Source organism: Gymnoscopelus microlampas (assembly GCF_963454915.1).
Source record: "Gymnoscopelus microlampas genome assembly, chromosome: 3".
Lineage (NCBI taxonomy): Eukaryota > Metazoa > Chordata > Actinopteri > Myctophiformes > Myctophidae > Gymnoscopelus > Gymnoscopelus microlampas.
In genome coordinates this window covers 22,295,018-22,309,435 of record NC_139940.1, presented here as the reverse complement: position 1 = coordinate 22,309,435, position 14,418 = coordinate 22,295,018, and the positions used below count along the sequence as shown (strand labels likewise).

The window sequence follows — 14,418 nt, the reverse complement described above, 5'->3', positions numbered from 1 at the left end:
TACAAAAGTATAGGCTTCAAAATATACTTACAGTACCGACTAAAAAAAAAGTATTAATTGACAATCATATATTCAATTGAATCAGAATCACATCACAGGCTTACAGATGTAAATTGGTGAGTGAAATTTGGTTTCTTGCAAGCTCCGTCATTTAGTTTTCTAAAAATCTAAATCAGGGGTCTTCAACAGGGGGTCCGGGACCCCTAGGGGGTCCTCAGAGTTACTACAGGGGGTCCGCCAAATCTTTGTGTGATATGATTTTTTTTGTTTTACCTTAACCACTTGAACCCTAGCATCCCTTTTCTGAGGAGAACTTTAGGCAAAAATAGCAGATCTAGATCGGCTATTTTTGGCAAAGAGGTATAGGTGTAGAGGGAAAAAAAGAGCAGACCAAGTAAACAAAAAAGGTTTAATCTGAAACACAATTTTATACAATATAGAGGGGGGCCCCTGCTTCATCTCTCTCTCAGCTAGGGGGTCCTTGGCCTGAAAACGTTGAAGACCCCTGATCTAAATGAAAGATATCTACATCTATAAACAGCAAGTAGGCCTACATGAGGTTAGATTTAAGGTGCAAAAGGTAGCTGCACAATGGCAGGCCTATGTTGTAATTAGTTATGCAACTTAATATATATCACGTTAATGTTGCAGCTGGTAGAGGTGAGGCTTTCGGAATACTGTCAAAACTAGTTTAAAGCAGTCAGAGCCTTGTTGTCACTCTAGTCGTGAGTAACCTCGCATCACCAGTCTTTAAGTCGTGAGTAAAGTAATAGACCAGGGGTCTTCAACAGGGGGTCCGGGACCCCTAGGGGGTCCTCAGAGTTACTACAGGGGGTCCGCCAAATCTTTGTGTGATATGATGTTTTCTTTTTACCTTAACCACTTGAACCATAGCATCCCTATACTGAGGAGAACTACAAGCTCACAGCGCTGGTTATTTTTGGCAAAGAGGTGTTTGGTGTAGAGGGAAAAAAAGTAAACAAGTAAACAAAAAAGTTGAATCTGAAACACAATTTTATACAATATGGAGGGGGTCCATGCTTCATCTCTCTCTCAGCTAGGGGGTCCTTGGCCTGAAAAGGTTGAAGACCCCTGTAATAGACAATTATGACAGTTGCCTGACAACCAATCAGCCAATCAATGTGCGATCGACCGTCCCTACGGGCTCTAGGATCCAGACATACTTGGCCGGTCGGCATCTTGTTCGTCTGTCCAATGCATAGAGTTAAGGTCCAATGAGGAGAGCAGAGGGGCGTTCTGCTAAGTAATCAGATACTGTTGTGGCCTCGATAGTAAACAACACCTTTGAAGCGGATGACACGCGATTGTGAATAAAAATTCAAGAAGGTAAGGCAACAGATTAAAATATGTTGTTTATTTGCAGGGGGAACAAATTGCATACGCATCATGAGACTGTGTGTGCAATGCAGTGTTCAACGTGGTCGAGCAACATTGATTGTACTAATGCAACGCTATCACGCACAGTACTTTAACAGAATAATATGACCACATTAAAGCGTGGAAATGTTGGTGCACGTTGTACGACATGTGTGTGTGCGGAATATTGTGGTTAGCAGCGAAATCTAGACTCGTTGACGATTTCCTTTCGGGAGGTACATGGTGTACTTATTGGAGACATGGCCGCGCAACGTTACGTATGGACTAACCTCGCATCACCAGGCTTTCTGCAGCACCTGTGGAAAGCCTGGTTGCTATTTACTTGCCAGTGCTCTGATCCGGTCTACAGGCCGACTACTGTATATCCGGTAATTTGCACGCACCGCACGAATGCATGCACACGTACCGTTTCCATATCCGCTGTAGACCGGATCCACAATCCGCTAAGCGAATTGATCCCAGTCTAGTATAGACCGAGCGAAAACGTAAACATTAAGCGGACAGGGCAGGGGTTTAAAGAACAAAGCTGTGGCTAGCTACTACTATTTTCATGACGAATTGTATAATCACAACGATCTCTAAATATGCCATCAAGCTTGAATTATATATTCATGTTTTTGCTACATTGTCAAATTGTCATCAAAATATGGTTTGTATTGTAACAACATGCATTTCGTTATGTGTCCATAAATATTTTGAGGCATCATGACACATTTCTTTTTTTATTAAACTGTCCAACTTTGTATTGTAGGCTCACATATAAATGAATTCATACACAAACAGCAGCATATTCTTTCAGGCAGAGTATTCCAGCCATCTATACTTGTCAAATTTCACATTCAAATGTGACTTGCTGTACAAATCAGCATGTTGGACTGCACCCATTAAGCTGCTCAAAGCTATCATTACTGTTTGTTCAGCAGACAGCTCTCGGTATGGGCAAGTCACACTCCCTGTTCGCCAAGCAGCAAGACCAGGAAAGTCTGACCACTGACGATGGAACAGATGCAGAGAGCGAGGAAGAAAGGCATAGAGATGTCTCTCAGTTCCCCTATGTGGAGTTCACCGGAAAGGACAGTGTGACATGTCCTACATGCCAAGGGACAGGCAGAATCCCAAGAGGTGAGACTTAAATGCTAATAATAATAATTAAAATGTGTACCTAATTACTTGAGCTGTGACTATTATTACCACTATCACACTGCAACATGTGTTAATTCAACTCTAGAGTTTAATGACACATTGATTTTGCCGTGTAGCTACAACTATGATTACTACTAAGTGCAACATTCCAAAAAAACAACCTTTTTAAAAAGTCTGTTAAAAATAAGATCTGCACATTGGAACACACTATTTACTTTTTGGTGTGTACAGGACTTGTCAATAGCCTCGTACTGTGTTGTTGTTCCAACAGGTCAAGAGAACCAGCTCGTTGCTCTTATTCCATACAGTGACCAGAGGCTTAGGCCAAGCAGAACGTAAGTCTCAGCATAATAGCATAATGTACCATATCAAAATTAGCATGATTTATTATTTTGTGCTGAAAATAGTTTTATAAGCGGAGGTGGCACTGTTTTTCCTAGAGGATGATACTCCCCGATATTGAGTCCAAATTAGCCCATAGTACTTCTACTTCCCTAAACTAAAGTGGTTTGCGTGTCACACTTCTGTTTTTCTTTATACCACAGGAAGCTGTATGTCTCGATATCAGTTGGCCTTTGCCTGCTGCTGTCTGGCCTGGCTGTTTTCTTCCTTTTCCCTCGTTCTATTGACGTCTCCTATGTGGGAGTGAAGTCGGCCTTCGTCTCCTACGACCAAAACAGACGGATTGTCTACCTTAACATCACAGTAAGACTGCATGGTCATCCCCCTGCTGTTTGTCAAACCAGGATTCTAGTGTTCTAGAGCCTAACAGTCTTTCTTCTTTCCGATAGAACACCCTGAACATCACCAATAACAACTACTATGCCATATCAGTGACCAACATCACCGCACAAGTCCAGTTCTCCAAGACGGTGATTGGCAAGGCCAAGAATAACAACGTGACGTTAATTGTACCTCTGGATAAACAGCAGGTGGGTCCTAACATTCTTCTTTGTACACATGTACAGTAGATGAGCTACACTATAATAACTAAAATAACATTGTTCCACGTACATTGTTTCTTCCAAACTAATGCAAACTAGTGGGTAGGGAACAGGTACTCCGAATTTCCATGTGACCAACATATATTTAATCGAAAATCAAATAAGTCACTGATAAGGCCTAATGTCCTGGAGTCAAACATAAAACACCACCCTAATTGGTCCCCTTATCAGGCGCAGCTGACATTTTCACAGATCAACAACGCATCTGAAGGTAACATTAATTGTGGGTGTGTTTTAAGTACTGTACATTGGTGGTATCCATGCTGACACAGTACAACCTAAATGAAACACACTCACAATTAATGTTAATAACTTAAGCTGTGTTTTTGCCCATAAAAATGGCTGCTGTGAAAAGGGTCCATTCTTGGACTGTTGCCGTGTGAGTCAAGGACTTACAGGAGCATCAATGTTCAACCACTGAATCAACACAGTTCAAGATATCATTATAATAAAAGCGTACTGTTGACCTAGTCATGTATGCCTTGACTTTATATCTGTTTTCCAGGTTGATTATACGGTTCCAACTACAATTGCTGATGAGATGAGCTATATGTTGTAAGTATCTCATGAAAGAACATGCATAAACACAGATCAATAACACAATAAAACTGGCATTATGCCTTAATCATAGTGTTAGAAATCCTAAACAACCTCTTCTTGCCTTGCAGTGACTACTGTACCCTGCAGTCCATTAAAGTGCACAACATTGTAGTCATGATGCAGTAAGTATGGCTTCATATATTACGCAAATATTTATTTATAGAGGCATCTGGGTGGCACAGAGGTATAGTTCCTGCCCACCACGTGGAGACTGGGGTTTGATTTTTCCAGGGTGCCTTACAGGCCGGGCACTCAAGCAAACTCAATTGGCTTTGTTGGTGGGTGGGAAGTCAGCATGGGAGAGTGATGTATGTTGCTGCACTACCAACTCCAACAGGTTGGTCTAAGTGCCTGTTCAGCAGTGAGCAGAACTGGGAGGGGAGTGTGTTCCTCTGCACGCGTTCTCCAGGCGAAACTCCTCACTATCAGGTGAAAGGTGCTAGGTGAAAGGAAGACTGTACACATGGGGGTAATTGGCAATGACTAAATTGTTAAGTATATGAAAAAAAAATGGTTTTGATTTGTGGAGATTATCTTGTTGAACAAAACGTGTGAATAATATATTGTAGGCCTTTGTTTGCTGCAGAGCCTCTTGTCTTACATTTGTGCCAAACCAAATCTGCACTGGGAACTCTTCACAGGGGTGCCTTTGGGGTTGGCCTACAAAAAGATGTCATCCCTGTAGTATCACTCAAACTATTGTTATTTGTTATTGCTGAGATGTTTATTGTTTCACAGGGTGACGGTGACGACATCCTACTTCGGCCATGCAGAGCAAGTTTCACAGGAGATGTACCAGTATGTGGATTGTGGGGGAAACACAACATCACTGCATGGCCATGTGAAGGTGTACTAATAAGGATAGTGACAGCCTAATTCTTAAAGGCTATGAGTGAGATTTCTGTAGGGCCCTACTAAGCTGGATTCCACTGAAAAAAACGTAGGAAATCCTGTCTCAGTGAATTAACACATTGTTTGCCAAGATATTAAACATGATTTTCTATCCCCTTGCCAGCGTATAATTACCTCAATCCGATGATATTTGAAACGCAGTGGAACCGACATTGAGTCCCAAAAACACAAACAAAATACTCCCTGTGGGTTAGCGGAGGGATCTGTGTATCCATAGGAACGACAACGTTCCAACCACGATCCGCCATTTTGGGGCTTCGGCCCGCTGAAAACTAGTGGTTTTCAATGCAAAAAAAATAAACTGAGTTACAGCTGTTTTTCTGAAAATCCCAAACAGGAAGCGGATGGCTTCCTGTTTTTTTGGAAGGACGTCACATCCACATTCTACTTCTCTGAGTGACGATCGATCATTCCAAAGCTGTGTTAGGTCGCCCCTTGTGGAATTTTCCCCAAAAAATGAAAGAACGCATCAATGCGATCTTGGCCATCAAGTGATGCATTTGAAAGAACACATCAATGCGATCTTGGCAATCAATGTGTCAAGTGCCAACCAGGGTAGAAAATGTACTTTCTAACATGAAGTACAGCTGCTTGTGGATTTCAGGACGTTTCAAGAATTTACCAGCCACATTGTTGTTTTTTGGTTGGTTCCTTGCGATATTACTCAGCATTTGTTATTATTCCCATTCTGGCGTCAATGTGCAGCAAATATATATAATTTAATAATTAGGATGAGTTATTTTACTAATAGCCATTTACTTTTGATAGAAGTGACACTCCTTAATTGTTTAAGTCACTGTAAACAAAATGTTCAGATGTGATGCACTTTATCTTGGGAATGTGATGATCAAAAAGGAAAGAATGTTAATTCAGTATTGTACCAGGTACTGTAGGTGGCATGTACATTATGCCACTGACCATAGACCACTTTTAATCCCTTCTAAGGGAAAATGCCATCCTAGATACATGATGGCAATGACAGAACCCCTTTGACCAAGTTAATAAAACCACTGATGAGTTCCTAACATCACTTTATTACCTTTTCCCAATACACAAATACTCTGCTTTTCGCTTTGTTTCCTAGAAAGACGTTTCTTCATTCTGTCTAGGGAAATCTAGTTTTATGTATTTAATTTGTTATATTTTATTTGTTCAGAGTTCTGTAATCTTTATTCAACCTATTTTGGGTTTACATATCATACATATTTGGATGACAAAAGAAAACGTGACTACTGTGAATGCTAGCATTACATGAGCACTTTTTCAAAAAGGTTTTTGTTTTCTTTCTTTTACGTTTTCTGCTTTGGGTTATGCCGTGCATTGATGTTTCAAAATAGAACTGAGCTCGGAAAGACGCGTCAACAGGTTTTGACCCACTTGACTAGGGATGGACGATATTGAATAAGGTCAGAAAATTGCAATACAAGTTACCAGTAGGGTTTACCGTATCTCTGTTAAACAGTAACTGATTCAGAGTGCAGATGACTAAAAAACAACATTCTTATTACCTGATTTATTAGGCCTATTGATGGGCATATTAGTTCAAACAACTTATTTATACTTTTTCCTACTTCTTTGCTTTCATTTGTTCTACAGTTATACTTTTGATAGCTTCCCCAGAAAACATGAATTGAATCTGTAGCCTTCAGTCATCACAAAAGGCCTTTTCACCTCCACATTCAAACATAAATATAACATAAAATACTGGCAAAAAATATCGGGATTATTTTGTCAATACCAATTTTACCAATATTGCATTTTAAGTATATCAACCGATACCGATATGATGACCAATTAATCGTACATCCCTACTTGACGCCTCCTGTATGGCTACTACAGCCGTTGCAACAATGGTTGCGTTTGATGACACAAGTGTCTTGTGCTTTTTAATTGATTTTTTGCTTTCATGAAGTTAAGTTTAAAAGGGAGTGCATTTCTTGTTTTGGAAACATGGGAGTGTGGTTGCTGTATGTAAATCCATATTACTAATAGTGTGTCATGCATTGTCTTCCTAGCTTACAGCAAAGTATGTTAGAACACAGATCTCTAACGTTGCAACATGTTCTTGGGATTATTATTTTTTTGTGTGGTGTCATTGTAATATTGTTTCAATTCAAAATCTTTGCTGTATCATGTATAGATGGGTATCCTTTAGTCTTGGAAATACGTTTCACGCTATAATGCAGTGTGATAAGTATTCAAATTGCATTGCACATGTTCTGTAGAGCAGTCACTCAAAGTGGGGTCCGGGGACCCCCTGGGGTCCTTGAGGAGGTTCTAGGGGGTCCCCAGCAAAATTAGTTAATATAGGCTATAGCATAACAATCGGTTACACCACTTGTACCCATTGTATACTTCAGCAATTCAAAAATGTTGTAAAATTTGTAAAAATAATTTAAAAAAAAACCTAACCCAAATATTCTCGTCTGGGGGTCCCACTCCCTGGCACAAGATATTTTCACATGGGGGTTCACGGCCAAATACATATCAGTTTGGGGGTCTTTGACATGAAAAGGCTTCAGAACCAGTGCTGTACAGAACTACATCAAATGTGTGATGATATACCATTGCCCATGTACAGTTTGTATAACTTCATAAAAAAGGCAGAGGGATCATGTCCTTGTCACTGCATTAGAGATCCCTGCTGGCTGGTCAGCGTGCCTGTTCAGCAGGAGAAGATCTGGGGGAGTTCATGTGAACTGAGACTCCTGACTGTAAGAAGTGCAAGGTGCAATGTTGCCCTTCCCAGTTTAACAGTGGGATTGTTGGCAGTTAACAATACTGCAGCATACATGGGAATGAGTAAAGACTAAAACATGACACTGAAAATTACAAAGTGCCCTTCTGCTTGTATTTGTAACAGTGAAGACCATATCTCCACAGTAATCATGAGAAGCCTGACCTGCTTTTTTCAACCAAATCCATGACATTATTTTGTCCATGTAAATGTGAATACTGTACATCACTGCCAATCATCTACACAGTGGTGTAGTTTTCATGCACAAAGCTAAAAATAAAATCACAACTGATTTTGAGATTTGTGGCTTATTTTGTTGAGTTAACTGTAGAGGCTGCACTACAGGTTGCACACACTGGGTGGTGCTGAGTTGTCAAGAAATCTATTTGATGACACCAGTTTGTATATTTGTGTATGATATATATCAACATATACACATACTGTACATACATACATACACGCACGCACGCACACACACACACACACACATCGTACAACAAGCATATCTCTGCTGTCCGGCAGGAACCAGCTAACTCCAAAATGTTAATTTTTCAGGAAATGAAAAAAACAAAACTGAAAAAAACAAAAATGGAGTTAGGATGTTTTGTTCATCATTGAAGGGGTCCACCCTCCTTTGCTGGAGTTAGCTGGTTTAGCAGAAAGTTTGAGGAATCCAATGGAGTTAGCTGCTTATGTCAAAAACACTTTTTAGCACTTTTTAATACTTTTCATTGGTTCAATATTTTTTTTACCAACACACAGACGTAAAGGGTGTTCAATAGCACTGATTTATGGAAAAAAGTGCAAAAGCGGAAAAATGGAGTTAGCTGGTTCCTGTCAGACAGCAACGATATATTGGAATATTATTTCAAAAGCCATAATCCATGCATTTCCATCAAATGTTGACCCTTAAAGAGATCAAATTTCTATATTCCGATTCAGTAACTCTTCAGCTCTTTAGTAAACAAAATACATTTTCAGGTTGGGATAGCAATTTGATCCAATCAGAAGAGATAACTTATACAGGACATAGGATAAACAAGTGATATTGGAAAGTGATGAAACAAAATAAATAGATAAAATTGGTACGATCACTATAAAATTAGCACTGAACTGAACTTTGTGAGGTTCATATAGAGCTTTAACTTTAACAAAAGAAAAACAAACAAAAAACTATTTTACACAAAAGATATCACTTAACATTTAGCATTACCACTGTCAATGCCTTCATTCAACACAAACACCTCTTAAGCGAAGTATAAGTTAACTTTTAACAGTACATTGTGTATTTTATTATTTGTTAAACTTAAATCTGTAGGTATATCTATTATTTACATTTGTTGAAAAACTCCTTTTCTTTGTCCTTCATCATGACCTCATCAGTCCTCTAGACAGTGCTGGATGTATGTCACTGTGCTACTCAGTTGGCTTCCAGACCAGGCACTCAAGTCTGCACTGCTAGAAACAGGTCTCCAGTGAGTACCGGTATGTTCACATCTGTTATACTCATTAAGAACACCAGTTCACTTCCTTTGTAGGATTCAGGTCAGGGGCTTTGGAGCCTATCCAGTCCGATTTACCAGGTGCACTGCAGACAAAATGCAGGACCACAATACTGCACTAATTCAATCTGAGACCATCACTGTTTTGGTACAGAGGAGGGTTAATGTTAGTATGTGCGAATACATTTATTTCTCCCACATCCCACGCCCCCATGTGTCCATGAAAAGAGCTGAGTGAGGAAGTGGTTTCTGAGCCGGTAGTTAGCCAATACTGGATTCTGCATTTATCCTTAGTTCTTGTATGGCAACTGACTGTGCCTTCGTAAGTAGCCAATTGGCCCAATTGAATTGGGTAATTTCCAACCGTCAAAAAATTGTCGACATGTCCATAAATAAAAGATACACAATGCATGTTCTAGTCTAGTGGTTGATCTAATGAAAATGGCTAAACGTATCAACAAAAGCCAAACTACACTATATGGAAGTAACAATTTAATTTCAATTGTTGACGGGCCAAGAGGTCAAGATGAGATCAGCATCCTAGATACATTTGGTTGTGTGTTAATACCATTACAGAAGACATTCCCTTTGCCCCATAGATCATATAGTTTCCTCTCTCCAGGCATAAGGAAATGGCTTTTCCAGATGTAGCATACTACTACTATATGGACCGCCATCATAAAGGAAATCATATCAACTCAAGATATTGGCTTACCATGCTATAGCCAATACGTAACGTACATGAATTGAGGTAGATATTATTGCATTGCAATTATTCCTCTTGAAGTAAATACGAGGTGTGTCAGAAAAGTAACAGCAGGACTGTTGCAGTCACGCTCATGACTCAAAGCTAATTGAGTAACCACTTATGTCACTGTGTTGCGCAACATCTCACCACTATTCTGCTATAATATTGTTCACTTCTCTCACTCTGTGCTTCTGTTCCAGGCTGTTGAGTACCTTAATTATACTGTGGTTACCCTCCATCACAGAACTGGAGTTGGCACAAACATGGAGCAAAGCATCAATTTCAAATTACTGGTCAAGTTGGGTTAGGGTTAGGCTAGGGTTCAGGTTAACCATAACCCTAGCCCTTCCGGTACGACCTAGAAACCAAGAGACAGAGCTCCTGCAGTGGAACTAAGACCACAACTTCACCCAGATCCAAGAAGGCTTGCATGTCCAAATCAAAGATCAAGATCATTCTGATCACATTCTTCGACCAGAAGGGAGTGGAGTGGTGTTTCCTCAGGGTCAGGCAGTCATCCAGCACTACCCATGATAACTGCATTTTTCACATCTGCCTTTTATAGCGCCACCAGGAGGCCGACTTATGTAAAACATTTTTTTTAAATTACTCCTTCTTTATCTAAATTGCATGCAAATTGGTACACAGAATCTCTATAGTCATGTGATCAAGACGGATCTGTCCCATTTTTAATATTCCATCCTGATTGGCCAAGATTGCCATCTAAAGTTTGCAGGAGTGGCTCGTTTTGAACAAAATGCCTCAAATTATGAATGCAGCGTGCGATTGCAGTGAAACTTTGCACGTCCATTCCCACTAGGCCGAGGAAGACATGCAACCCTTTTCACATTGGCCTATTATAGCGCCACCAGGAGGCCACAATAACCTAGCTGACCCGGCGGAGACCTTTTCTAGCTGTATAGTTGAATTTAAAAAGCTTGAGAATCACTGCATAAACTTCCACATTTGTTGCACTATTAGCACAGCTACACTGCTGCTAGCACCACTATCAAAACACTAAACAATAGGCTTGGATCTGTTGATGCTGTTCTTTTTGGTAAGCAGTAGTCTACAGTAGGCTACATCTTCCTCAGGCCAGCCCCCAGAAGCAAGCAGAGCACCCCACCCCACTCCTCCCCTGCTGGGCTGACAGCCTCCACTAACCTTGTTTGTAGATTCTGTCCTAGTAGCACCAGGGGCGAGGGGGAGGACTAGAGGTGGTTGTTTGGAGACTTTCACGTCGCTTCTTCTTCTTTTACTTCCATCTTCTTCCAGAGTTGGAGTCAAAAAGTCTCGAAAAACCTTTTTAATTAGTAGTTAACATGGGTCTTTCATTTCCTTCCTCCACGGCGTTGAGCAGTAGTAGGACGAGGTGGCTGCTGCTCTTGCTGACGGTGGCGTTCCCGGGCATGATGTGCGCAGCGCGCGGCTCCGACGCGCCTCGAGGAGTCGCGGTGGGCTTCGTGTTTGATCCCGCAGCGCGCTGTGATCCGCCGTGCAGACACGCAGGAGTGTGCATCCGCAACGACACCTGCTTCTGCAACAGAGGTTATGAAGGGGATACCTGCCAGTATGGTGATGTTACAACCTTTTGTTTATTTTCCAACCTTTTTAATGTCAAGGATCCCCAGTTTAATTATGCATTAGGCCACGGTCCACGGATAATATTAAAATTATTTATTTTATTTTGTAGGCTACTCTCTGTCTGGGACCCCAATCTAAGAACATTTAATAGGCCATGTTATACATGGTTTGGTCTGATAGTTTGTAATTTGGTGCAGATATCCTCACTGTCTTAGATAGGCAAATTGTATAGAAATAATAACTGTGAAACTCTTATCAAATTATTGTACGTTTTCTAATTGTACTTAATTGTACATGTAATAATGGTGAAGATAACTAATTTAACTGGATAACCCCTAGAAGCCTGGGCCCCACATTGAGAACAGCTTTTATGGAATAAGCTAATGGGCATGCAGTTATCTGTCAGTGTGATTTGTATTTTTATGGCAGTGTTAGAAGTGATAATTGATACATACAGTTAACACAGACCTAACTTTATATGTATGTGTTGAATGGAATTGAATGTTCTTGTGTTGAATGCAGCTAATTGTTATCCCAAATGTAAGAATGGAGGAGAGTGTCTTCGTCCAGGGAAATGCAGATGTCCCCATGGATTTGGAGGGAAATATTGCCATAAAGGTAGGTGTTGTGTTTGCGACTTGTATGGAATGTTTGAATAAACTGACCAGCAGCCTATAGGAGTTAAGAAATGTACTTTATTATGGTATATGTATTGTATACTTTTTATATACAAAGACAATAGAGAAAAATTAAGTGCAAAGCTTGTATGCTTTGTGTTTCTGTTTTTTGTAAAGTTGATTATATAGATTTCCTGAATTTCCAAATTTGCCACAATTAAATGATCAATTATTCGATCAATCACATCATTCACAATGAGACACAGGTTAAATCAAAGTCTCAGTGATTCCACTGCTGTGTACTTGCCAGTGACGTGTGTTGGTGGATGCTGGAATGGAGGGGAATGCATTGCTGTCAACGGAGTGGCCAAGTGCATCTGTCCATCAAGCTGGTCTGGCTCCAAGTGTCAAGAAGGTCTGTTTATAGCCTTAAGTACCCTATTAGCACCAAAGGTCAAAGTCCCCAAATGAACTGTCTCAGCTGGAACTATTCATCAAAAGTTGGTTTGCTGACTTTGACCACTTTCAACCGGGCTTCCCTATTTTGGGTGTGTCATTATAGGCGAAAATAGCAGATCTACAACCTCACAATGTGATGTGACGCATTGTGAGCTTGTAGAGTGGCTATTTTCCCCTTGAGACACCATCGTACAACAAAGCATAATTCAGGCTAAGGTGGTTCAGCTCCCTTATCTAACTGAGCTGAAGACTATTGCCTTTCCAATTCTAAGTTCCTGCCATGTGGAGTATCATCTGTAACAGTCAATCCAGTAATCATGAATGGGATATCATTTTTATAGCCTATACTCCTATAGAATGTTTTCTTGCGAATGGTGATTTATACTGTAGCTGGTATGTTGTGAATGCGTTACTGTGGTCCGTTTCCCAGCTATCTGTCCCCAAGGGTGTAGGAATGGAGGAACCTGTGTTGCCCCAGGAATCTGCAGCTGTCCAGAAGGGTGGCTTGGTGGAGCCTGCCATACTGGTCAGTCTGTCTCTGTCCTTCTTTTTCGCTTTTTCTCGCACGCGGCACGCACACACACACACACACACACACACACACACACACACACACACACACAAACACACTCCTGCACACACACACTCCTGCACTCCTGTGCTTTTGTTTAAATTGTGCTAAATAATACTGCAGTACTCAGCCTGTCAACAAGTTAAGATGAGGCCAGATGGTTTCTGCTTTTGCACTGAATGATAAATCTACCACCTACCATATATGGCAAACCGTCCCTCCGCTTATTATTTTTCCAGGTGCGATAAAACGAGTTTATGAGTTCTCATCTCTTTGGAGTTGTCACTGGGTTTGTACGATTAGGTTTTAAAAGTTTTCAACTGTTTTGTTTCTTTCTGTGCTTGTTTTCTCACGCTTCTTTCCTCTGTGAGATCCGCCGTCCTTAGAATTTCACTTTTTTTGGTTGAAAGCACACCACAGACGCCCAAAAATGAGTTAAATGAAATGTCATCTTATAGAACCTTTAATTTAATGGCATTCTTTACATTCTCAGAGTTCAATTAAATTAGAGTAGACTATGTATGAAACATCTAACACAACTGCGGTGGTTGGGCTCCAATAGCTCATTGGTAGAAATGTCAGCACTTGACTGTGCAGGGGACCCGGGTTCGAATCCTGGGTAGGACATGTTGCTGCTTTGACACTGAGAATTTGACAGTGCACGATCAACCCAATACTTTCCTGATTGTTTTCCCTGTCTCTCTCTGTTGTAGCTGTATGCAGTCGGCCCTGCCTACACGGAGGGAAGTGTATTTCTCCCGAGACTTGCCGCTGTCGCCCTCCTTACTCTGGCCCTCACTGTGGGGAAAGGAAAAAGTCTCACTAGTGTGCCCTGTATGCCTGTTTTATACTTGTGCAACAATAGCAGACCTACAAGCTCACAACACGTTGCAGCGCAACGCATTGAGCTTGTAGATCTGCTATTTTTGGTGCACAACACCCAGACGCAACTAAGTATAACTCAGGCTTAAGAGGTCAATGAGGACCAATTAATGCCTTTAAACTCATGTGGAATATTACTACATGCTTTGAACTGGTGCTATGGTAGTTTTATTGTTTTACCATGTGTAATGTTTCTGTAAACTGTTGAACCTGTTTTAAAATGATATTTGAACTGTATAAACACACTATGTACTGTACTGT

The 14,418-nt window shown here is 40.7% G+C and overlaps 2 protein-coding genes across 4 annotated transcripts; both read left to right on the top strand.

Moving 5' to 3' along the window:
• The first annotated feature begins 1,230 nt into the window (after positions 1-1,230).
• On the top strand, positions 1,231-8,088 carry tmem106ba (transmembrane protein 106Ba). 3 transcript variants are annotated; one of them, XM_084050564.1, is made up of 8 exons: positions 1,231-1,347; positions 2,319-2,520; positions 2,813-2,876; positions 3,087-3,246; positions 3,333-3,473; positions 4,051-4,100; positions 4,214-4,267; positions 4,884-8,088. In XM_084050564.1, exons 2-8 carry the CDS (start codon positions 2,334-2,336, stop codon positions 4,999-5,001), a joined length of 774 nt encoding a protein of 257 aa, XP_083906690.1. In that variant the 5' UTR covers positions 1,231-1,347; positions 2,319-2,333; the 3' UTR covers positions 5,002-8,088. The 3 variants fall into 3 exon arrangements, with proteins under 3 accessions (XP_083906690.1, XP_083906692.1, XP_083906691.1); XM_084050566.1 differs by having other exon boundaries at positions 1,237-1,347; positions 2,326-2,520; XM_084050565.1 differs by having other exon boundaries at positions 1,244-1,347; positions 2,322-2,520.
• Positions 8,089-11,245: 3,157 nt separating this feature from the next.
• seraf (Schwann cell-specific EGF-like repeat autocrine factor) lies at positions 11,246-14,404 on the top strand. Its single transcript, XM_084053386.1, has 5 exons — positions 11,246-11,619; positions 12,151-12,246; positions 12,556-12,660; positions 13,135-13,230; positions 13,989-14,404. Exons 1-5 carry the CDS (start codon positions 11,367-11,369, stop codon positions 14,099-14,101), a joined length of 663 nt encoding a protein of 220 aa, XP_083909512.1. The 5' UTR covers positions 11,246-11,366; the 3' UTR covers positions 14,102-14,404.
• Positions 14,405-14,418: the final 14 nt, after the last annotated feature.

What these genes read in the sequence shown, in the direction of transcription:
- seraf (XM_084053386.1), top strand. Translation starts at nt 11,367, where the DNA reads ATGGGTCTTTCATTTCCTTCCTCCACGGCGTTGAGCAGTAGTAGGACG. An exon ending in AGGGAAATATTGCCATAAAG is followed by an intron (nt 12,247 to 12,555) that starts GTAGGTGTTGTG and finishes TGTACTTGCCAG; the next exon opens with TGACGTGTGTTGGTGGATGC. An exon ending in TGGTGGAGCCTGCCATACTG is followed by an intron (nt 13,231 to 13,988) that starts GTCAGTCTGTCT and finishes TCTCTGTTGTAG; the next exon opens with CTGTATGCAGTCGGCCCTGC.
- tmem106ba (XM_084050564.1), top strand. Translation starts at nt 2,334, where the DNA reads ATGGGCAAGTCACACTCCCTGTTCGCCAAGCAGCAAGACCAGGAAAGT. An exon ending in GACAGGCAGAATCCCAAGAG is followed by an intron (nt 2,521 to 2,812) that starts GTGAGACTTAAA and finishes TTGTTCCAACAG; the next exon opens with GTCAAGAGAACCAGCTCGTT. An exon ending in TACCTCTGGATAAACAGCAG is followed by an intron (nt 3,474 to 4,050) that starts GTGGGTCCTAAC and finishes TCTGTTTTCCAG; the next exon opens with GTTGATTATACGGTTCCAAC.